The sequence below is a fragment of the Heterocephalus glaber genome, unplaced genomic scaffold (genome assembly GCF_053883595.1).
Source record: "Heterocephalus glaber isolate CG9 unplaced genomic scaffold, H.glaber_assembly_v1.0 deba00001111, whole genome shotgun sequence".
Taxonomy (NCBI): Eukaryota; Metazoa; Chordata; class Mammalia; order Rodentia; family Bathyergidae; genus Heterocephalus; species Heterocephalus glaber.
Window position 1 is genome coordinate 1,775,198 of NW_028258194.1, and position 24,926 is coordinate 1,800,123.

A 24,926-nucleotide genomic window follows, 5' to 3' on the forward strand; every position below is an offset into this window, starting at 1 on the left:
AAAAGAGAAAGCAGAAGGGTCAAACTTAGTAAGGTTTTGCAGTGGGAGGAGCAGGATGATCAGAAGGCAAACAGAAGATCATAGGAGAATTGCCGTGCAGTCGCTTGCTCTGGGGAGAGTGGCGTCCAGAGAGTAAGTGGTGATGCTGTGGGGCACATCAGGGCTGGACACACCCGATCATCAGCAAGGCTCCCTGTTCCGTGCTCTGTGCAGATGCCACCCAGAGAGGCTAAAGAAGTTACGGCAAATCAGGCCTAAGGGAGTCCCTTTCTTTCTAGGGGAAATAAAAATATCTTGGATTTTAATTCTTTCCTTTTCTTAGCCCTTTTTCCGCTATCAAGTTTTGTCAGTCAGAGCTGTCTCGAGTTTGTATTTTCCCTTCCGAATTAAGCGCATTCTGTGGATGCTGTCCGGGCCTCATCTCTCAGACCCCATCCTAACCGGGCTCTGCTTACCAGGCTTCCTGCGGTCACTGCGCTCCGCAGAGTTCAGACTGTGTGGTCCCCGGAGGGCTTGTTCAGGAGCAGTTTCCAGCCCAGACACGACAGGGACACGATTGGCAGTGGAGTCAGGCTCGCTGTGTGGCCTTCCTGCGCTCCTCCAGCCTGGGCCTCGCCCTGTGGTTGCTCAGCAGATCTGCTCCAGTGCCACCCTGCCACGTTGGAAGCCACCAGGAGTACAGGATGCTGTCGGGACCCACATGGCCCTTAAAGGTGGCTCCAAGTTACTGCAGGGGCTGTTAAGTGCAGGCCGGGAGTCAGGACTGATGGGGCCCGAGAGTGCATTTCCTGGCAGCTCCCAGGTTGCGAGGACTCTGGGCTCCAGATGCACAGAGTAGCCAGGAGCCTCTTGCCAAGAGGGCCTGGATATCCACCGCCTAGACCTCCCCCGTCCTGGTCTGTGCGGAGGTGAGGCCCTGACTGTCCTTTAGGATCAGTTGTGAACTGAAGAACCCATCCTGGGAGTTTCAGATGGGGCCCTGACTGAACCCTGAGCATCTCTGGCTCCAAGTCACTGGTGATCCTGCCGCACTACCAGTGTGAGTGCCCTGGCCCCACGTCACTGTGCTCTTCCTTCCTGCCCCTCAAGATGCATACAGCAACTGGGTGCCTGTAGCTCGGTCTGCACAAAGCCAAGAGGCTGCTGGCGGGGGACTCTGGCTCGCCTGCGCTGGGCACAGCCTGAGGCCGCTGGTGAGCAGCTCTCTCACTGCTCTCCCCTCTGTGGTCACGCAGCTGAGTGCCAGCCTGTGTGGGGAGCAGGGCCCTCAGTGTGGGTGAACACCGCACTGTCATTATTTTTTAGGGGCCATCACATCAGTGCAGATGGAAACCCCACTGCCCTGGTGGATCGAGTGTGTCCAGCTGCATTTCACCTGCCTTCTGGCTGTCCGCCCTGACTCCCTCCTGGGTTGTGTCCTGTGTGTCTTCAGCCCTGCCCATCTATTTGCCGAGGTCACTGCTGGCCTGCCCTCTTGGGATTTCTTACAGTTCTCGACATTTGTGTCGTCTGCTGACTGTCGAGTGTGGTTTTAGTCTCATTATTTTGTGGACCTAAATCTTATCTCTCAGAGATTAACCTCTAAGGGCAAAGACATTGGCTACCATTTGTTAGATGTTCTTGACTTCTAGAAAAACATGTCGTGTGCCTAGTAGGCATTTTGATACTCATTGACTTAGAAGCATTTGTGACCCACAAAAAAAAAAAAATCCAGGCACCACCAGAGTGGAAGGAGCACTATGGGCTGTGGCTGTTCTTTTTCTCAAACTGGATTCCTAAGAATGTTTTTTCCTTTTTTAGTTTGCTCCACAGAAACTGAGCTTTGTTTTCTAGGTACTACAGATTAGATATGTTATTTATGTATCCACATAACTCTAACTCTTCAGGCAATTTGGATTGTTTCAGTACTGTCGGAGAGTGTAGTTTCAGCTGAGTCCCTCCTGTGATTCCTTCTGCGTGGCTCAGCGAGGTGCCTGGCAGGCAGGCTGTGCGCGGAGGTTGTGTGGAGATGAATTAAGCCCGGGCCAGGTGCTGGCCTGGAGCTGTGGCAGAGGCAGCTAGCCTGGGTGACCGGGAGCCGGCATGTGTGTGACCACCTGCGTAGGCACTGTCATCAAGGCCTCCCGAGACGGCAGCTGCCCAGAATGTCACTCTTGAATTCTCTTCGCTTTGAGGGATGAGGTAGAGACTTCTCTGGCAGGAACAGGGAACAGAGTCGTCAGCCCAGTGGGGCTTTAGGAGAGCGTGTGCGGGATCGACTGGAGCAGGCCAGAGGTGGGCTCCATGTGTGTGCAGAGGGAAGTGGGGCTGTGCAGGGCAGGGGAGCGGAGCCTGTCTGCAGGCAGCAGCCGACTCGGCCTCAGAAGGGCTTGCTGGTACGGAGCAGGGAGCCGTGCGCACCAAGGAACCCTAAACTCACTGGGGACCCTCAGAACAGTAAGAAATGGGGAGATTAGAACGGGGCTCAGCCTAGAACCTGACAAGGTTGATTTGGAAACCTTGTCCCGGTGGATGTAAGGGATGTCTAGCTTCTTTTACTGTCCTTTTGTCATAAACAAGGCCCAAACTCCCTAGCATGTTTTAGGTGAGAAGCCCTGTTTGGGAATAGCTGTCTCACCTGTCTCGGTGTGCCTGCTGGCAGGAGGCTTCAGTGCCCAAGGCGCTGCTTTGGGAGGGTGCTGGGTCCCGGGAATCCTGCCCTTGCGCAGCTGTGCGCCTCTGGGGAAGAACAGCCCTTCTTTGTGACATGGGATCAAAGCCTCGCAGAAGGTAGAAATGAAGTTTTCTAGGTGCTTTGTGAATGTTCAGCTGTGCACGTGTAAGGGAAGATGCCTTTGTGCTCAGGAGCGTGCCTGGCAGCTGCAGCTGTGGCCAAGTGGCCTGCAGCCTCACAGGGTGGGTGGGGGCTCTCTGGCTGCTCGGATCCTGCCTCACACCTTGAGGAGACAAGATGGTGGGCCTCCCTCTTGAAAAGCACTGGACTCAGCGGGGGAATCTCAGGAGGGCAACCCCCGGTGTGTGCTCCCTCCCGTCCTCAGGGAGGGACCTCAGCCCCACTGTCTGGCGGCCGCAGGGCTGGGGCTGGGCCTAAGGACAGCAGAGTGGCTTAACTTTCGTTCTGTCTCCTTCCCAAGCCTGCAGACATGGGTGGGCCGGGGACCCTGTGTGCTGCTGGGCCCCTCCCCGTGCTGGCCCAGGAGCTGTGGCTGGAACCAGGTCATCAGAGGGAGTATGAGCTGAGGCCCAGGATGGGCTGGGGTTCTGGTGCATACGTTGTCATGAGTCAGCAGTGCATGTTCAAACCCTGCACCCCCACCTCTGTACCCTGCTTGGAACAACAGCCTGTGTGCAGGGCATCCCATTGCAGGAAGTGAGTGGGGTGTGTGTGTGAGTGACATGCATGTGAGTGTCAAAATGTATTCCACTTAAGTTTATTTATTTATTTATTTTTCCCATTAAGTTTATTGGTACATTTTTGGTATAAAATACAGTTACATTCATCATTGGGATCTTGTACCTTTACATGAGTATCTTGGTTCTTATTTTTTTTCCCCTTCCCTTGCTCTCCCTTCCCTATTTGCAAAGACCTTATTTCCATTTTTTTTCCTCTTATATTTTTTCCTTTCCCTTTTTTCCCTTCCCCTACCCCTCACAATTCCCCTGCTCTTTTAGACCTTTTCTTCCTGTTACACAATATCAGTTATACATTTTTTAGATTACAATGTTAAGATCTAGGAGACATTACCACAGATTTTACAGAATTTAAAGGGATATAGAAAGCATATTACAAAAATTGTTTTTGAAATAAATTTGACAACTTCTAAGAAGTACCTTGGAAGACAAATTAATGAAACTAACTCTGGAGGAAATATAAAATTTGAATAGCACCTATTAAAGAAAGTATATTCCTAGCTTGAAAACCTACCTATATGACAACAGCAGGCTCATAAACATTTTAACTGATAAATTATATCAAACAATTAAAGCAGAAAAAAGAAAGAACACTTCTCCCCTCATTTTAGGAACTCAACATTGTGCTAATCCTAAAACTGGATAAAGATATAGAAAAAGTATGAACATTGATAGAAATTTGTTTAACAAAACAAACTATTAGAAGTCAGATCTGGCAGGATGTAGAAAGTGGTTTTGTTATAGGGATGGCAGTGTTGGTTCAGCATTGGAAGATCCACTCCCAAAAGTCATCATTTTAACAGAGGAAAGGAAAAAGCCATGTGATCCTGTCACTAGTTGCAGAAAAAATATTGGACTAAATTCTACAGCTGTTCGTGGTAAAAGCTATCAGGAGACTAGAAGTAGAACAGAAACTTCTCAACAGATTAAAGACATGTACTCCATACTTCCAGCAAAAACACCTTATATGAATGGAGAAGATAAAATACTTTCTCCCTAAGGTGGGGAACAAGGGCAGATATGCTTACTCTTTATCTGTCCATTAAACTTTGAAACCTAGGCCCCACCAAAATAGCCTGGCAATAAAATGACACAACTAGGATAGGATTGGCAAGATAGAAGCAAAATCTTTATATGTAGATGAAATGATCATCTACAGAGAAAATACTAAGAAATCTCTAGGAGCCCCTAGAACTTGTATTTGAATTTAGCAGGATTAGAAAACACAAGGTATATATAAAAATTGAGGTCTGTGTATACTTGCTGTAAATGAAGAATTGGATATTGAAATTTAAAAGTTATGTAGGAGTACAAAGGACCTAGAAAAGTAAAATCAAAAACAAAAAGAGTGTTGGAAGACGTTTAGTACCTAATTTTAAGACTTCTTCTAAAGCTACAGTAATCAAGGCAGTGTTGGTGTAAGGAAAGACATATAGATCATTGGAATAAAACAGAGAATCTAGAAATAGAACCACACATATATGGTCCACTGAGTTTTGAAAGATTATTTAACATTAGCATTTTATAGAATATAAACTCGATTCAAGAGCCTAGGAAGAGATAGTGTTTGCAGCAAATGGCACTAGAACATCTGGTATCCGTATATAAAAAACTAACCTCAACCCTTTTTTTCCATACGTGAAAATAACTTGAAGGCATCTATAAACCTAAATAAGAAAGCCTAAAAGTATAAAACTTTAAGAAGAAATTATAAGAGAAAATATTTATGAATTCAGGGTAGGCAAGAACTACCTAGGATAAAACAAACATGATGTATAAAAGAAAAAAAATTGATACATGAGATTCCATCAAAATTTAGAACTTTAAATGACATCATTAAAATGAAAAGTAGTCCTTAAACAGACCATATTTCCAATGCATATAACCTATGAGCAGAATATATAAAGAATTCTTAGAGCTCATTAATAGACAACCCAATTAAAATGTAGACATAAGAAGATGATAAATAGCCAGTATAGCACAAGGAATGGCGTGCAACTCTAGAATCAGAAAAATACTAATCAGTACAATAACAAGACTGAATTATACACTCATTAGGGAGATGAAGTTAAAAGTTTTAAAAGCCTTGTCCTGACTTTTTCTTTTTGTTGGATTCTCCCCCTTTGTGTTTAATTTGTTGTGCCTAATGGGTTCATTCTGCTGGCTTTCCTGGGGTTGTAATCCTCATTGTCTTTTCCTAGGGTATTGTCTAAAATTTTTTGGAGTGCCAGTTTGGTATTCATGAAGTTCCTGAGGTGCTCTTTGTCATGAAAGCATCTTATTTCTCCATCCATTTTGAAAGATAGTTTTGCAGGGTACATCAGTCTGGGTTGGAGGCTGTTTTCCTTTTAGGGCTTGAAATATATCACTCCAAGCTCTTCTTACCTTGAGGGTTTGCATTGAGAAGTCTGCTGTGATTCTGATGGGCTTTCCCTTGTATGTGATTTGTTTCTTTTCTCTCACTGCTTGTAGAATTTTGTTCTTCTGTTGGATTTCTGGAATCCTAACTATTATATGCCTATGTGTAGATTTCTTTTGATCAAGGCTAGCTGGAGTCCTATATGCCTCACTTATCTGTATGTCAAGTTCTTTTCCCCTCCTTGGGAAGTTTTCTGCCATCACTTCTGTGAAGAGTTTTTTTATGTCATCTGCACTCTCTCCTCTTTCTTCATTGACTTCAATCAGTCTTATGTTATTCTTCTTTGCATCATCTAGCAGCTGCTGGATTGATTTCTCGTGTTCCCTTACAATTTTGAAGCAATTTTTCTTTTCCTGGTCACTAATTGCAATCCTATCTTCTATATCTGAAATTCTATCCTCACATTGGTTCATTCTGCTGCTTAGACTTTCGATGGAGTTTTTAATCTCTTGGAAATCTGTTTGTATGTTTTATGGATTCCATTTGTTTCCTATGTTGGGAGTCCATCATGTTCCTCAGCTCCTCTACTTTTTTCTGTGTCCTCTCTAGATTTATTAATCATGTCTTGCACCATGAGCAAAATCTTTGCTGTTATCTGAATAATTATTTCTGATTTCATTTTTCCCAGATCCTCTTTTGTTGCCAGTTCAGAGAGTCCAGGTGGTTGAGTATCAGATTGTTCCATCTCATTTCCCTTTGGGGTTGCTGTAGGTGATCCAGAAGTCTGTTTCTGAGACTTGTTTACGTGTCTTCTCATTTCCATGGGAGGGGGTGGGGCGGGTGGCTGTGGGGGGTTGGTTGCTTCTGGAGTCCACGTGCCTCACCTTCTCTGCCCTAGGGGCTTGGGATGGCAGCGGGGGAGCTTCCTTCTGGTTGCTGGGACTGGCTCACCTTCTCCGCCCTAGAAGCCTGGGACGGAGGCGGGGAGCTTCCTTCTGGGTGCTGGGACAGGCTGAGCTTCTCTCCCACTTAAGTTTATTATGTGACCATTATTCAGGGTGATTCCATCCTCAGGATGATTTCTCCTTCTCCACTGTACCAAGCAGGGCACATTGTCTCAGCAACGCCACCCACGAGGCCTGGCTGTGTGTGCACTAACAGCCACTGGAGTCAAGCTCAGGGAAGCTGTTTCTCCTGGGAGTTAGGGTTTGGTTTTCATAGACTGGAATTTTGTTTAAACAAGACTCTAACGAGAGTAATACTCAGTGACAAGTCCTCTAAAATCTCTGCAAATCCATGAACGGTGACATACACTCTGTGCAGTTTCTTTAGTTGGAAAGAGCCAGTGCAGTAGGATGCCTAATTCAGGTTGAGAGTATAGGCAGTTCATATGCTTCCAAAATTATAAGAGCCTTTCAGAATTCTCAGGCATACGGAATGTGATCCTTTGAATTATATTACATAGCAAATCTTCCTTTGAATTCCTTTTTCTTACTGAACAAGTTTGAATTTTTTTGAAATTTACACTTGTAAAAAAAATGTTTTATTTTTTAAATAAAAAAATACTTGACTTCATTTCCTTAGAATACCAAAATAGGGCATGGGTGTTAATGTGAAAAAATGGATTAGCTGTTTTGTTATACTTGCCCCAAATATAGAAAGGGTGGAAAATTACTAGGATAAATTTAGAGAAAGTAATTTAAAATATTCTTTCTTGAAGGCAAGAAAAGCTCTAGGAATGCTTTCAGATGTCTTTGTCACTTTATAATTTTATTCTTAAATTTCATGGTCATAAAACAGTGTTTTCCTGGAAATTTCAGTTTTCACATGACACATATCAACACAATGCACTTCAGTTCTTAATCGTTTATCATCATTCTTTCATGTAAGAATTAATAGCCTCTGTGGCATCCACTGCCTGTATCAGTGGATGCATTGCAGCTTTTCTTTTACGTTTAAAGTAGAGGAGGAGTTGGAATACCTTGGGGCCAGGAGGCCCCTCCTTCCACCCGCTTCTTTTTTCTGAGGATTGTTTAAGCCTAGGCTGCGGGCTGCGCGAGCGTGACAGTCGCAGTGTCTTGCTAGTGCAGGTGCGCGGTGCGCACTCCTGACGCCTGCCTCGCCCGGTGGGGATGTGCGCCTGCACACGGCTTGACTCCTTTAGTTCTCTTTCCCTCCCCTTCTGCCCTCCTGCTCTGTCTCTGGCCCCCTTCCCACTTGTAAGTGATCTAGCCCTCCGTTTCCTGTTGTCCCTCTCTTATCTTGCTGTTGAAATTATTTACACTTTGAGTCGCTCATGTAAGTGGCAGAGGCCATGTGTCGGCCCCAGTGCAGCGCTCAGGACAGTTCCTGGGGTTACCTGCTGTGCACCCTGGAGCCAGTGACTGAATACTGGTGACCCCTCCGCCACCACCCCGTTCACGCAGGACAGCTGTGGAGTTCTGCTCAGTGGGGCAGGTACAGCATTGACCAAGTGCTGGCTATGCAGTAAACGTTCAGAGTAACCAGGGTCACTGCCCCGAAAGGTGCGCAGGGATTCACAACCGGAGCACATTCTGAACGGAGCCTGGAGACTGAGGAGGTGCGATTCCCAGGCCGGGAGCTCCAAGGAATCTTGAGAATACTGGTGCTGAAGGAGACCACTTAGAGGAGCTTCAGGCTCCAAAGCCGCCTAGCAACATCAGTCTGTCTCTGAGAGACTCGAGGACACCTGATTGCCTTGACAGACCCCAGCTGTCGCCTGGACTTGTGAAGTCAAAGGCTGACTCTGGCGTGGCATGAAGTGGGTTGCTGTTCAGTGTCCTTGCTCACCGGAGCTCGTAGTATTCTAGAACTTTAGTACCACCATCATCATCATCGTCAAATGGGACGAACAGGAGCCAGAAGCAGGGTTATGATTTACTAATGCTTTCAAATGAAGAATTGAGGATAAACTATTTGAGTTAATGATTTAGTACACGAGGGCCAGGATGTGGCTACTGGTTCTGCGCCTGCCTGGCAAGCACAAGGTCCTGAGTTTGATCCCCGGTACTGGGAAAAAAATTTAGTATACGAGCCAAATATAAATATATTACAAAATACATACTCTTCAAAGATATATTAACAGTAATATCCAATAATGTATAAAAACAAAAAGTTCACGGATATTAGCAGAGAAATTGTTAAAATAGATCACGTGTATCTATCTAGTGTCTCTAAGCGGGAATGGGAGGTGGTTCAGCATCTGAACAGTCTGAGTGCTGAAGTGATGTCGTGAGGGAGGAGCCCTCACTGGCCCTGCTTGGGGGTCCCCGAGATACCGCGCATGTTCTCCCTTGGCATCTCTGCGACGCGTGGGAACCTTCGTGCATTTCCTGTTAGACACAGGGCCCTTTTCTAGGCATCTCATTATATATGTGCAAATATACAAAAATCTAAACCAATTCAAAATTTGAAACACTTCTGGATAAGCACTGTTTTAAGTATGCTGATAGGCATTTTCCCAAGGACAATTGAAAAGCAGTTCAGATAATTGAAGGTATATACCATGTTTGTGGTTACAATATCTCTGTTTCATGTAGATTCTTCCTAAATTCATAAATGAAATTCTGATTTCAAAAAGGTTGCAGAAGTATTTGTGTGACAAGTTCTTAGTAGGTTAAAGACATTTACAGCCAGTCATTCAGTGAAAAATGGTTTATTCAGAAAATAAAAGTTCAATTATGAAAATCATAAAGCCCAAGTTTTATTATAGTGAGGGAAATCTTTAAAGATAGAAATCAAAAAGGGAGTAAGCAGATGTACTTTTTTCAAAGAAAACTTCAAAGAATCACAATATAACATAAAAAAGTCAAGTGACAAAGTATTTGCGACTTTGATCTAGAAAGAATAGCTGCCTTTTGTAGCTATCAGAATCTGCAAAGCAAAATGAATTTTTAAATAAAAACCATAAATACTACTTTGAAAATAAAGCAGTGGTTTACATTTGGTTTACCTTTCTAAGAACATTTCCATGGTTTGATTCCTTAGGAGTTAATTAGAAGCTTGTAATGAGATGTATCTTGTGATACAAGAAAATCGAATGGCATTTTCTGGATTCATCTTAATATGTTGTTTGTAGATGGGCAGAAACCAAACTTGATTTTCCTATGAGTTGTTTTTGTTAGGTTTTTTTCCATCGCCTACCTTTTCTTTCTTCCTTTTTTCTCTCCTTTGCTCCTTGCACTTTGTATTTGTTTAAAAGCAGAAGTTGGCTGGGGATTTAGCTCAGTGGTTTCGCTGCCTGCTGCGCAAGCACAAGGACCGGAGTTCGATCCCCAGTACAAAAATAAATAAATAAATAAATAAATAAAATAAAAGCGGGAGTTAAGTTTATCATATAAATGCAGATTGTAGTAGTTCATAAAAAGTTGCACTTCCCTCATTCCTTACCCACTTGGCCTGTCCTCCCAGGCTGCCCACCTGTGTTCTAAGCGATACTCACCAGTTGGTCCTCTTTTTGATTCTATTTGTGGTAGCCTTTGTCTAAAGATTCCTCTGTAGTGCTTGGCAAATGATAGGCCCTTAGAGATTTTGCAGAATGGGTGAGTGAGTGGGACTTGCAGATGAGTGCTTGATGCTGTCATCAGCCGGTCTGCTGATATTTTCGGCTTAGCCCCCGGCTTCTTTCAAAAGTCAATATTCTTTCCTCAGTTGGTCCAACGTTTCCGCATCCCAGCCTCTGGCAAGCTTGTCTTTGAAGTGTGCTTCTGTAAGTTGAAAATACTTCTTCATGCTAACTTGGTAATTTAAATTTCTTTTTTCCTCCAGCTGCCTTGGCGGCCGTGCTGCACTGGTAAGATACCTTTTCCTCTAATGAGATATTTTATGCAAATGTTTATAACTTACCAAAGCTATTTCCTATATATTTAAAGGAATAATTTTAGTATAGTAAGCATGGATGTGTATTACATGTAACACAGTCTGAAAAAGTAGTTAAATTGATAAATCAGGGTTAGAATAGTAAAATTTTAAATGAAAAATAGGTATTATTAAGAAGGCTATATTTGAAACTACTTCAGTTAACATTAATAGTGTTCATGTTGAGAGGAAGATTAATTTTTTAAATATTCTGGATAGGGAGACATGAATTTCATTAATCAGGCATTTCTGAAATGGTAACCCCATGACATTTACAGTTTAATCTATACTTTCATTGTATTTTATTAAAGCATCATTGTTCTGGCTCGTTCTGATTTAAATCTCACTTGAATGTTTTCTTGTGGAGAGAGATTTTAATAAAAATTAAAACAATGAATGGAAAACAAATACACTATTGTACCAGTTCTATTACAGTATCATCTACAAGTTAATAGATATTTTTATTTTTGCTTTTAGAGTTACTTTTACAAGTAAGACTTAGTGTAAGTCTTGTTGCTTTGTTTCCCAGGAGCCACATAACTCACCTCTTTGAAAATGACCGTCATTTTTCTCACCTGTCCACGCTGGAAAGGGAGATGGCTTTCCGCACGGAAATGGTTAGTTACCCTGCAGTGTTTTATTGCAGGACTTTAAGGAGCCCAGGAAATTTAAGCTTCTTATCGTGGAAAAGTTTAGAAAGGTGTTCCAAGGTGGAAGGTGGACGCCCCTCCGCCCCTTCAGCTTAAGCAGTGTCCGAGGGCACTCTGTCCCCAACGCCACTGCCCCATTGCTCTCCAGGGGTGCACGAGAGGGCCGTTTCATGTGTGAACACTTCCATCGTGTCTCGGAAGGCAAGGCTTGCTTTCTTGTTAGTCTCAGGACCATGTCACACTTAAACACTGAACAAGTTCTTAATGTCACCAAATGTAAATCAGTGCTTCGGTGACTTACGAGTACTTTTTAAAACATCCCATAGTTGAATCAGGATCCAAACACTCTACACATCCATTTAGTCGATGTATCTCTTAAATCTAATCTGTAAATTTCTTCCCTTTTTCCATTTTGTTGTTGTTTTGTTTTTCTGCCATCTATTCATTGAGGAACCCAGGATGTTTGTCTTATAGAATTGTCTACACTACTTCATGTTGTTTTTTTGTTTTGTTTTGTTTTTGTTTTTTTGGTACCGGGAATCAAACTTGGGACCTTCCACTTGCGAGCCAGGCAGCAGCACCACTGAGCTAAATCCCCGGCCCCATGTTGTTTTTTCAAGGGGCTTTTTTTTCCTTTTTTTGGTACCAGGAATTAACCTCTGGGCCTCCAACTTGCTAGGTGAGCGCTGCACCGCTGAGCTACGTCACTGGCCTTAATTCACGTTGTTTATGGTGTTCCTCTGTCCCAGGTTTCCTGAAAATTGATGCATTAGAATCTTGATAGCTGCCTTTTCTTTTCTTTTTTTTCTGGTAGGAATACTTCTCAGTGGAGCCGTTCACCTCTTCTTTTTGATAGTTGGAACTGAGCCTGGGACCAGCCCTGTTTGAAATATATTGTTCTCAGATAGGGCCTCCCTAAGTCACTGGTGCTGGGGCTGCGCCTGAACTTGCGTCGCCCTGCCTCAGGCTTGCAGAGTGCTGGCGTTACAAGCACGCGCCCCTCTGCCTGGCGGGTGCTGTGGCCTCTTTTTGCTTTGTGCCACGGCACACCAGGCCGGGCTGTCTGTCTCCGAGACGGTAAGCTGCGCAGTGGTTTCGGAAGCGCCTGCGGAGCCCTCCGCAGAGCCGGCCCTCAGGAGTTCCATTAGGGTTGCTGGATGGTGCTTATTGTTTTCCTGCCCTTTGACTGTAACTATAAGGAAGGACTTTCCCACAGGACCTGTTTGGCTTCTCTCTGAGGTAAGGAAGGACAGGGCCATGCATGCTTCTCTGCCCTTACCGTTTTCTAAAAGCACGAGTTGGGTTTCCAGCACCTTCTAGTCGTGGCCAGTGGCATCCCTTCCTTGGGCACAGGTTCTGATCTGACGGCTTTCAGCCTCCTGCGCACGCTGCTGTCTGGTAGGGAGGGCCTGGCCGCCGCGGGTCCCAGCCCACCGCCCTCCGTGCTGAGAGGGTCGGGCAGCCCTGGTCTGCAGATGCTCAGGCCTTTCAGTGAATGGAATTAGGAAACAGCTTCTTGATACAGAAAATAACTCAGGAATTTATATTCCCATTTTAAAATTTGAATTCAGGATTTTTTTTTACTTGATGTAAAATTTATATCTTCTTGGTCTGGAGAATCTTGGTTTCAAATTACTTATTTTTTAGGGATAAAAATGCCAGAATGATTATTAAAAATCAAATCACCAAAACTAATGTAAGGTTTTGTTGTGGTTTATTTTGACCTCACCACATATTCCACTGGGATTGTGTAGTAAAATTGCTTTATTTTAAGGTCACTTGATGTCTGCCATCTTGGTAAATTCAGTTTTTTGTTTTGGTTTTTTGAGACTGGGTCTCACTGTAGTTCAGGCTGGCCTCAAACACACAGTGAACCTCCTGCATTAGCCTCAGATGGCAGGTGTGCACCACCACACTGGGCTTGCTTTTATTTTTATTTTAATATTTAATAATTTAAATATTTTGCTTTGTTATTAAATATGACATTTATATGTTTACAAAATCAAACCTACAAAACATGGTAAGTCTGATAGTTTCCCAGGGCTGACATAACAAAGTTCACCAGATTAGGAGGCCCAAAACAGCAGAAGTTAATTTTCTCCAGTTAAGGGTCAGAGCTAGGATGAAGGCTTTGATGGGGTGTCTCATTCCCAGGGCGGAAGGGGAGACCCTGCCTTGCCTCTGCCCAGTGCTAGGCCCCATGGCTGTGTTGCCCACCCCTCTGCCTGCAGCCCTCCCTACCCCACATGAGGCTCCTTATGTGGGACCTGGTCCACCTTAATCTGGACTTAACCTGGGCTCAGGTCCACCTTAATCTGTCTCACCCCGTCTTCACTTGATCACACCTGTGAGGGCCCTGATTCCAGATCAGGTCGAATTCACAGGTTCCGGTGGACCTGGAATTTTGGCAGACATGATTCAGCTCAAAGCAGGAGGGAGTGTAAGTCAGCAGGTAGAGGGGTGAGTGATGAGAGCTAGAGGAACATCATCTCACGACCCTTATCTCCAGTGAATATCTGGGTAGGCAGCCATGTTTGTATTTTTAATTCTGAAATTCAGCTTAGAGTTTGGCCCCGGCTGGCAGGGTGGTGGCCCTTGTGTCCTGTTTGTCTGTCTGTCCTTCCACCGCCCTGCACTTCCTCCCCGTGCTGCTCGAACCTCCATGGTCTCTGTCGGTGCCACTGCCCTTGTCTTTTCCGAGAGTTGGTGTCAGGATGAGCAGCAGCCTCTCCTCCACAATAGCGCTGCTCCCGCCCCAAGTCCCAGGTCTCGTGCTGAGCTGCGGGGAAATGATCTATACAATTATTTTTGAAAGAAATTTATGTGTAACACATCAATATGCAACCTTGAAGACGTTTACATACTTGCATAAAAATCTGAAGATGATTGAGGGCATTTTTTTGCATTCAAATAAGCAGTTAGGGGGAAGTGTTTTTGGCTTGGGAAGATTTCTTGGTTCACTGTGAATTTTAGTTCCATAATAAACCACTCTGTTCATAAGATAGGCTTTTCTAACATATTAGTATGAGTTATGGACTTTTCTTAGATGAAATATACTGAATTTTATGTATATATGCGTTCTAAATGTTGACACTGTATTTGAAGCTATTTTGCATTTATTTCAATTAAGACAAGGTTATTCTAAAATATGTGCCTTTTTTGCAGCCTAAGAATTCATCAGTGATCAGTAACCTGTGAAATTAGTTGTAGCTATTACTTGCTTGAGTGCTCTTTTTTTTTAAAGTGTATTTTAAGTGTTTTAAAAGCTAAGTGGAGGCATAGGTATGTACCTTTTATTATAACTGGAGCGTATCCTTATTTCAGGGACTGTATTATTCTTACTTCAAGACCATTGTGGAAGCACCCTCATTTCTGAACGGACTGTGGATGATTATGAATGATAAACTGACGGAATACCCCCTAGTCATTAACACATTGAAAAGGTTCAATCTGTACCCTGAGGTAAATTATTTTCTCCAACTGTGATGTTTTGCTTTTTCAAAACTTTTTGTATTAAGTGCTGATTTTAAATCTCAGATCTAATTCAACATCTTAAGTTTCAGTTTATTTTTTAAAGGAAAATGTGTATCTTGGGGAGGGGTGTGGACTGCAGAGTGTTTGGGGTCTTGTGGAGCCTTTAGCTGAGCCTGTGGGAACCACTGGGACTGTGGTCGCGCTGTTTGGAAACCTGGCCACTGCCCAGCCCTGATGTGTTTGTGGCCAGCAGACGAGGGCCGTTGTCGCCTGCCTCATGCCCGCCCTCTGAGCCCCTCTTTCACCAAGTGGCCTTCTCGGGCCAGTGGGCAGGAGCAGAGGGAGGGAGGCTGTGACCCCAGCCGTGTATTTTGGCCTTGCACTACCCTCCTGCGTTTATTGGACTCAGCCTGGGCCTGGGGGAGGCCCTGCCTTGTGTCCCCACGCAGCCTGTTGTGCGGCGCCAGAGGACACCCTGGTGACAGGCCTTGAGTCTGGGCTGTGTCCTCAGCTGCCCTCTGGGCACTCACTAGCAAGAGGAGTCCGGCCCCCAAGTTCAGGGCTCTCACGGACGCGTGTGTTTGAGCCCTGCGTGCAGCCACAGGCAGAGGGCTGCCACTGGAGTGCCACCCCAAGGTGCAGACCGTTTTTAGGGTCCTTTGTCATTTAGGAGTATTGGTGACCATCTTCCTGGGCCATCTCTGCTGTGTGTGTGGTGTGCCCTTGCCTGAATAGCCCAGCTTTAGGGAAATTCTGATTGTTTCCAGTCTTAAATATTCTACGTAAAGCTGCAGTCAATCTCCTTGAAGCCAAATCCTTACCCACATCCTTATTGTTTTGAACTAAAAGTTTGGTGATGTGGATCTGTTGCAGTTAGCAGAATACATTCTTTAATGATCTGGACACATTGGCAGAATGCCTTCCATGTAGGTTGCACTAATGGAAATCTTCACCAGCAGTGTCTTTGAAAATGTTTATCTGCACCCTTGTGGGTTTGATAAAGAAACTATAATTACCCAATGTATTTTTTCATTCATATACATATATATCATATATATACACACATTCAGTGCTATATAAATATAATGCATTTTCACTTTTAAAAATAATTACTTGCTCATGTCCTTTGTATATATTTCTATGGGAATTTTGTAAAAGCTCATTTATTATGTCCAGCATGTCAATATTATGTTGTGACCCTGAAACACATTCTTTAGTTTCTTGTTTGCTGTTTGCCTGTGTCTATATATTTTTGTACATAGAAATATTGTATCCGAGAATCTTTTATATTTCTTGTTTGTGCATATATGTAAAAATCTTCATTATTTATAATCCTAATTAATTTTGTACATTTGCTTTTTAAATTTATTGGGAATTCGTATGTGTGTATGCATGTATTTATTTATTTATTTTGGGGGTACCAGGGATCGAACTCAGGACGTTGCGCTTGCGAGGTAGGTGCATTGCCACCGAGCTAATCTCGGCCCTGGAATTCGTTCCAGTCACAGTGTGGGACAGGAATCAAAGCTTCCCATGTTAGAAAGGTGGCCTTCTTTGTAGCCCCACACTGAGGAGCGGTCCACCCTCTCTGCCAGTCTGGAGTGACTTTTCACGCACAGCCCTGCACTGGCGCGCTGGCCGGTGCTCGGTGTCACTGGCTGTCCAGTCCCGGAGGTGGACGGACCGCGGGGAGGAGGTCCGCCTGTGGAGGTGTGGGGAGGAGCTTGGGCCGCACTGCGGTCTGAAGGCCGCGGAGTGGACTGAGGGGAGGCTGGGCCGACAGAGCCCGCTGGGCCCGATGCTGGGGCGCTGTGGAGCTGTCCCGCCCGGCAGCAGGCCCCACCTCACGGCCTGTGCGGCTCTCTGTGGACCTGCTGGGCACGTGTTGCAAGCAGCTTGCCCTGGGTGCCGTCCCTAGCCTGGAGCAGTCACCCGGGGCGCTGGGACCTCCACAGGGAGGGGTCCGCTGCTCACCACCGTGGGTCCCAGTCCTCGGTCGGTGTCACAGTCTTAATTATTCTAAGTAACTCATTTTAATATTTGCTAGGCTGTATTTCAGTTAGTTATCACCGTTTTTTTCTAGATAAAGTTTAGACACTTGATATTTTGATTAGGATAGCTTAATGCTTGTGAACTAATTTGAAAGTGAATTTGTATCTTGAAAAATTAGGTCTTTTCAAGTAGACACAGTATCTCTGTTCATATCTTCATTTATTTCTCCTAGAGTTTCATAGCTTTTGAAAAACATACATCTTAGGAATTTTTACTCTATTTTATTCTTACCAACGGGTGACCAGTGAAGAATCCATGTAGCAGCTGAGTCTCATTTAATGAGATAGAAAGGGAGCCAGGTGGATGACACAGGAAAGGCAAGCTTGAAGATTATGAAAATGTCTCCAGAATATTCTAGTGATGAAAATTTTTTAGCATATCTTTCTTACGATGCATCTGTTTTCTTAATAATAGGTAATCTTGTCCAGCTGGTACCGGATTTATATCAAAACAATGGACTTCCTTGGTGTTCAAAGCAAGATCTGTTGGACAGTTACCAGAGGGGAAGGACTCAGTCCTGTGGAGAGCTGTGAAGGTGCGTGGCTTTCTGTGACGCTGCCTCATAGCTGTGCAGTGGATGAGCGTGCCCCAAACCGGGTGGGAGAGACGGTAACGTCTGGGCGTGCGGTGCCCTGCACTTCTGAAATTGGGGCCACCTGAAGCAGGCTTTCCTTGTGTCCCTGGGGCCTCGGCCTCTGCTGGGAGGACTCAGGTGGCTGGAGGGGAGGGAGGGCCCCCTGGAGGGCAGCCTCCCCCAGCTTCCTCCGCCCGCACTGCGTGGCTGTGCTCCGCGGCAGGTCCCTGCGGCCTTTTCACCGCTGTGGGCCTGTTCCTGGCAGGGCGGGGGCCTCAGTGTGGCCGGGCTTTCCCGCGGCGGCTCCAGGGTTGCTCTGCCTCACTGCGCTGCAGCCCCCCCAGGCTCAGAGCCGGGCACAGGTGCCGGGGTGCATCGGAGGACGCAGCCCTGCCGTGACTCCCTCCGCGACTCCCTCGCGCCGGCCGGGCCGCCTCTTCTCCTCTCAGGTCTGCCTGGGGCTGTTTCACACAGGAGCCAAGGCAGCAGTTTCATTGACGCACTAAGTACCGTTAGGTAGAATGCACCAGACATGTCAAATCATTTACAGTTAGAACATGTTTTGTTTATTTTAAAGGATTGGGAGACCCTGCTTGCTTTTATGTTGCTGTGATTTTTATTTTAAATGGACTGATGATGGCATTATTCTTCATATATGGCACCTATTTAAGGTAAGAGTACTGTAGTATGTGTTTATAAGATGTGTTATAATATACATAATTAGCTAATAATAATCATTAACTTATCCTTTTATTTGTACCAGGGATCAAACTCGGTCCTTGCACTTGTGGGGCAGATGGCAGAACCACTGAGCTAAATCCCTGGCCCCTTCTCCTTCAATTTTTATAGCAATATTTCTAAGATATCTCCTTGTTTTAAAATTTGCCTAATTTCACCATTGGTATAGCCAACTACATTGAAAATAGTTTTAGAGACTTAAAGAAAGCATGGTGGGGACACTAGATAAATTTTAAATATTCACAGACATTTGAGCATAAACAACATGTATTACTTACCTAAAATATAAGGGGAAAGAACACATTATCGGATGATATTAATTGCCCTTGACCTTCTGACTTTAAAATAGAAATATTTTGTATACCGATAGTTAATATCTGACCTGATTTACTTCTCAGATGAGAAGCATTCCTAAAACCAGAAGAGTAGCAAAATTTTAAGAGTTTTTTTTTCTTTGTTTTTCTTTTGACAATTTACCACACTATACAGTTTGACCTATTTGACCTTGAGAGTATCTTCAGACTTTTCTTCCTCTCTGCTTCCTCGTAATACAGAAGTGTGAGTGTGTGTATGAGATTTCCAACTGGAGATGATTAGTTCCAGTCTGCGTCATCCCATTACCTTCTTTTCTTGGGAGGCACGTTTCCTATTTCAAACTTGAAAGGTCTGTTGTTTCTAGCTTGAGTGCTTGAGTATGTAGTGTTACTTGATAATATTTAACCAAGGAGGAAGCTATTAGATCAATTTACAACATTTGCATATAGATTTAAGATATTGTGATGCTAATTATTTCAGACTTAGGTCTAAGAAATTTCTTTTCAGTGTTTCATTGGGGAGAGTGAAATGAAAATGCTTGATTAGAAGATGATGTGGAAGATCTTGTCTTTGGAATAAGACAGGAAGAAAGAGCTCACCCCAAGGATTGGCAGATGGGAAAGGCGCCTGAGGGGCTGCGGCCCAGTGCGGCTGGCCACAGGGAGCCAGAGTGAGGGTGGATGTGTTTGCTTTGCCATGCACTGCACATCTGGTTTACAGATATTTTTGTCACATTTGGGAGATCAGATTTCAAGTAAAAGAAATTAAAACAAGAAACACAGCGTAACTGCTAAATTACTAGACTAGTTATGCTACTTTTTTAATTGAAAGAAGAATCTTGTTAAAATACACATTCACATTGTCTCCTGTGCTGCGTGTTACACACTTGACATGAAAGGCTGAAGGTGCAGGATCTGCTGAAGGGAGTAGTGGTTCTGGTTTGGTCAGGGGTTCTTGGTGTTTGGGGCTTGACCTGGGCTTTCTTGGTCTCTGGGCCGCCTGTCCCAAGTGGGCAGCTTTCTCTCCACGTGGGGGACGCATATGCAGTTGTCCAGGCGGGGTGAAGAGCACACAGCCTGAAGCGTCTGTTTTCAGACCGCACTCTACAGCGGGGCGGGGCCCATGTGTCTGCTTGGGAGACTGGAGGCAGGAGGTCAGTGTTGGAATTCCAGAGGAGTGAGGAATCTGTTCTGTGTGGAGGAGCCCTTGAGCTTGAGCTTGGAGAACTGGAGGGATTTGCACAGGTGGAACGGCATTCAGGGAGAGGGAGGTGGAAGCCTGGGGTGTGGAGGGCAGGTCAGGCGTGCTGGGCCAGTTGTGGCGGTGCGTGTCCTCGGGGGTGTTGTGGGAGATGGCAGCTGGGACAGCGATGACTGAAGGAGGGAGGCCAGGATGCCAGGCTGGTTAGATCTGGCCAGAGCCCAGGAGGGGATCAGATTTCCCAGGAGAGGGACAGGACTGACACCACCCGCACGGCCTTTGTTACGTTGCGGGGTCTGAAAGTGAATTTAGTGGGCTAGTTCCAGTGACGTTTTATACATGAAAAAGGAATATAAAGGTGAACAGTAGAGTATACCATATTTAAAAGGTGTCAGAAAAACTTCACTTTGTTGTTCGTGTACACACAGCATAGTGTAAAGTTTTATTTCTTGCTATCATTTTAAAACAGTCTGTGTCTACTGCTTATGGTGGTGCGAGGCAGCGACACACTTCGGCATTGGAGTGTGTCCAGACAGCTGTCTCTGGTTCCTCTCCCAGGGGAAAGGCAGCCCTGTGCAGCTCCACTCTCTTCAGGGCTTCAGGGCCCATCTTTGTGGCTGGACCCTGCTCTGCAGTAGCACCAGACTCCTCCTCATTTTTCTAGCCCTGCCTTTGTAGTTTCTAACTTTTCCCTAACTTTAAATAATCTCTTTCGTCTTATCCAAAGGAGTCTCTGTGCACAGAGAAGAGAAGCATGCTCCATTTCCCCCCAACGGCAGTCAGCAGGAGAACTGTGACATTGCTCATGAGGAAGTGGAGGGCTTCGCTCACCAACAGCCAACCTTTCAGTTCTGCAGGGGCACCAGCTGGGTGTCCACGCGTTCGGTTCGGTTCTGACCCTGTCTGGCTGAGATCATGTCGCATCCCAGGGGTGGAGGTCTCTGTCCCACAAGATGGCTCACTTTAGGTGGCAGGCACAAGCCCCAGGCCTTGTTTCTTTTGACCTGTGCTCCTGCTGCCCTGGCTGGCTGTGAGTGGAGTTCCTGTGCCCCGCCTATTGGGTTCGGGGGATTTGCTGGGGCGGCCCACAGAACCCCAGGAAGCGCTTCTTCTGATGGACAATATTGCAGAGGATACAGATAGAGAGGCGCGTAGGGTAGGCATTTGGGGAGGCACGGGCTCCGTGTCTCCTCGGGAGCACCACCCCTCAGGAGCCTTGCATGTCCAGCTCCTGGAAGTCCTGGCACCCAGGCCTCTTGTCTTTTTATGGAAGCGTCACTGCGTAGGCATGATTGATTGAATCACTTAACCGTCAGCCCTTCCCCTCCCTGGAGGAAAAGCTCAGCCTCTAACCCAGCCTGGTCTTTCCTGAAGGCTACCCGGGTCCTGCCAGCCACCAGCGGGGTTATGAGTGTCCTGAGCACTCTCCGCCCAGGAGCGTCCGACATCTCCGTTGTTCTTCCCAGCGCTGGCCACGCCCAGTGGGGCAGTGGCTCTTGGGCTGATGGGCACTGTGGTCTCAGGAAGCTGGGCTCTTCCCTTGTGTCCCAAAGACAGAGCTGTAAATGGCACTGGTTTGCAGATCCTGTGTATATTATGTTGAGTAAAATTTCTTAGCACTCTGTCAGTTTTTTTAAATCGTATTTCTAAATGTTCTCAACACGAAGTATTTTTAGAGGTTTCATATTACTGTTCTCACTATTTGCTTTCTCCTTGCTTTGGTCACCCTTCTAATTTTATGGATGGGACAGAGTTACAGATGTCTTAAAATATGAGTTAAGAATCAAGAGAAAGAATCTAAAATTATGTTTAAAGCTTTTTGAAATATAAATTGTACTATATGTTAAATAAAGGTGAAATTTGTCTGGTGGATTAGAAACTTGTAGGACAGACTAAGGATGTGTTTTTTAATCCTAGAAGTCTATTTGTTTTAAAATAATACAGTAATACAAGTTTTCAGAAACCAGGTAGCCAGTCCACTTTGCAGAAATGAAACTATAAGGAAAAATGGAAAAGAGCCATGTAGGGAGCCGCACCACGCCACGCTGCCCGCTCTGACTCGGGTGAAGGCAGATGTGTTCTGCACACACAGCCTATTCGGGGTGTAATTCTTTCTCTGAAGTTCTCCATACTTCAGTATTTCTTTGCATAGCTGTTGTTAGTTATTTTTTTAAAAGCTCCGTTGTTAGTACATAGTTGCAGTTGCTCATTTTATAAGACGCCCTGACATCTCTAGGCCATGGGCTGATGATGTCTAGAGGCTGCTGCCTCAAGTTTGGAATTTCTCCAGAGTTTGGAGAATTACTGTATACCTAGGCTGTGAGAGTCTCTGATGATAAATACCAGAAGCTTTTGTTGTTTGGCCCCAGGGACAGATACCAGACAGGTAAAGTGAACCTTTTATTCTTAGCAGTTTAGCTTCATTTTAGTGTTACTCCAGCATATCATTGTGCATAGGTCAGTGTGCCTTGCTGAGTAACAACAATCGACTAGACTGCATATTTCACGATTAATATTTTACTCCTAAGCTCTGGGCCACTAGTATGTTTTATAGTTAGCTTTCTGGAAAAGATACATTTGTACATAGAGTGTCTTGCAGCTTTTACTGTTATGAAGGCTGTGTACAAATAGTAACAGGGTTCCTGCAGAGGACTGTCTCATTCTGTTCGGATGTGGTGCACTAGAAATGCTCGGACTGGCTTGAACAGGAGGTGGACACTACCGGGATACAGAGGCCGGGGCAGCCAGAGAGAGAGGGCTGAGTGAGCCTCGTGAAAGCAGAGCGAGCCCCGGAGAGCCCTCCGGCCAAGGAGGCTGCTGTGCTCGCCCGCTCTGCACTCGTGTGCGTGTGGCTGAGGCACAGGCCTGTGCTGGCGCCAAGCTCTGGAGGCTCCTGGCCACAGTCAGGGCTCCACGGGCGCAGTGAGGTGGCCGTGCTGTGGGGGAGAGCGGCAGAGCGAGGTGCTCAGCTCCTGGGGCCTGGCAGCGGCAAAACGGGGGAAGGGGTGGGGCCTTACAGTCCCAGTGGAGCCCACATCCAGGGGCCCAGAGGTTCCCCTGGGCCCAGTCCTGAAGGCCACAGCCTTCCTGTAGCGCCCAGGGCAGCGGCCTTTGGGGATCTTCAGGGCCTGAGCGGTGACACTGTCTTCCTGTCCTGCCTCGCTTCCCTCCATGTCTCTCCTGTCTCCCTTGCTTCTCTGATAGGGATGTGTGCGTGCATGTGTGCCCCAGAAGTAGGTCTCTGTGCCCCGAGCTAGTTGGCTTCTGTCATTTCACCTGGCCTTGCACTGAGGAAGTAAAACTACATGGAGGGCGAGTATTTCTTTTAGTAGACAGCAAGGGGGGGCAGAATCTGCCCTGAAATAGGGGAAGTCATTGGAACGGCCTCGGGGGACAGCTCCAGGCGTCCATCCCCGAGGTGTGGCCCTTTACAGTCGCTGTCCTGAGGGCTGCTGTCCTGGCTGCTCCTGGTCCGCGCGCTCAGGGCAGTGGCTGCCCGGCAGTGGTGCAGCTGGCTCTGGCTGTGCATGCATCCGGCCCAGTTCTCCCGTGGACTGCGGCCTGTGAGGCAGAGCTCCCACAGCCTGGCCTTCTATGCTTTGCACTCGTCTGTCCTCTTGACATTTCTCTCCCATCTGTGCTGGCTGCCCGTCACAGTGACAAAACACTGCACACAGGAAGGCAGACTCATTTTGGCTCAGTGCAGAAGTCCCAGTCCGTGGCCGTGTGTCCTGTTGCTCTGGGCATGGGGCGAGACCGAGGGCCACCCTGAGGAGCTGTGACCTGCGTACCTCAGGGTGGTGGCCGAAGCAAGAGTGCACCCTGCGGCTGGGACCTAATCACCTTCCACCAGCCCCGCCTCCCAGTGGCCCTCCCAGCAGCACCCCTGGCTGGGGAGTGGACCCTTCATGCCTGGCCTGGGGGAGCCCTCCAGGGTAACTTTGTATATTGGAGCACCCTGGCTTGGTGTTTGGCTGGTTGTTGGCTGTGCACCGAAGTCTGGGTTTGAGAATGCTTCCTGGGACTGCTGAAGGCTTTACTCCTGTCCTGCATGAGCAGCTGCTGTCCAGACCTTTGTTCCTGGCATCCCTGAGTCTTAACCCTTTGATGTGACCTTTCCTCCCCTTCCTGGAGAGCGGGAGAGTGTAGGATCTTCTCTGTGCTCTAAAATTGCACAGCAGTGTGTCTTAGTATTTATCTGCTTCTGTTTATCTCACAGATTTGACGGGTTAGCTCAGTCTTACAATTTATATCTTTAGGTTCTGAGAAATTTTCTTGAATTTTTTTCACTTATTTCATTCTCTTTTTTTTCTAGAACTTCTATTATTTCAACGTTGCATTTCTTAGTCTTCTAGTGTTTACATCTTTTTCTAGTTTTAGGCTTTGTTTTATATTCTAGGAATTTCATCAGTCTTATTTTTCTGATCCTTCCACTGCATTTTTCATTTTTGTTACCATGCTTTTGATTTCCAAGAATTAGTTGCTCTGTGAATACTTTAAAAATACTATTTTATTTTCACTTTGTAGGCTCGTATCTCTGAGTTATGAGTGATTTTTTTTGCCTCCTTGATAATCTAGGCATCTCCCAGCTTGCTCTTTGATCTTTTGGTGTCCACCTTCTGCATTTCTTGGCGTCTGGCAGTCCTGGGCTGTTCTGGTGAGGACTAGAGCAAAGCAGAGCTGTCCTGAGGCTGCACATGGTGGGTGGACCTTGCTATGTGAAGTTTCCGTGTACTGTGAGTGAGTAATAGAGGAGAACTTGAGTGACTGCCAGCTCTTTGGTTTGGCTTTAGCTTTAAAGGAAAACATATTGTAATGAATTCCTTTGAAGGTGGTAGCAGGGAGTTGCAGCGTTTTATCAGGACAGGACCAGGATCCCTGTAAGAGGTGACTGGGTCTTGGGAGAAGGCCTCCATGAGAGCAGAGGGCCCAAGGGAGTGGCCGCCTTCGGGGACACCTTTGTGACTTTGTGAGCGAATGAAATGAATTAATTAGGGAAGGAAATGCAGCTCATGGTAGTCATATGGGAAAGCACAGTGGCAGTACGTCGCCTGTGCTAAGCCTCACTAGCATTCACCAGTGCAGGGAGTCCAGAGCTTCCCCTGGGATCTTGCAGGCTGTACTGAAGAGCAGTGGTTAACCTATGTGCCAGGCTCTGTTGGGCTCTCTACAACCCTGACCGGAGAATCCTGCAGTGGGCACTCATGGCTCCCCACTGGGTGCTGTGCTGTCTGTGGAAGCACCCTCAATGTTCCTTCTGTAGACCCTAAATTAC

General features: G+C 46.0%; 1 protein-coding gene across 5 annotated transcripts in view; it reads left to right on the forward strand.

Moving 5' to 3' along the window:
* Dpy19l1 (dpy-19 like C-mannosyltransferase 1) overlaps window positions 1-24,926 on the forward strand; it is an 88,797-nt gene that overhangs the window by 8,928 nt on the left and 54,943 nt on the right. For 4 of the 5 annotated variants that reach the window (XM_087210130.1, XM_087210133.1, XM_087210132.1 and 1 more), the window contains exons 2-6: window positions 10,559-10,583; window positions 11,178-11,265; window positions 14,623-14,760; window positions 17,239-17,359; window positions 17,976-18,069. In XM_087210130.1, coding sequence (XP_087066256.1) covers window positions 10,559-10,583; window positions 11,178-11,265; window positions 14,623-14,760; window positions 17,239-17,359; window positions 17,976-18,069 — 466 coding nt within the window. Of the gene's footprint in view, window positions 1-10,558; window positions 10,584-11,177; window positions 11,266-11,382; window positions 12,538-14,622; window positions 14,761-17,238; window positions 17,360-17,975; window positions 18,070-24,926 lie in introns of those variants that run through there. The other variant, XM_087210134.1, reaches the window with a different exon arrangement.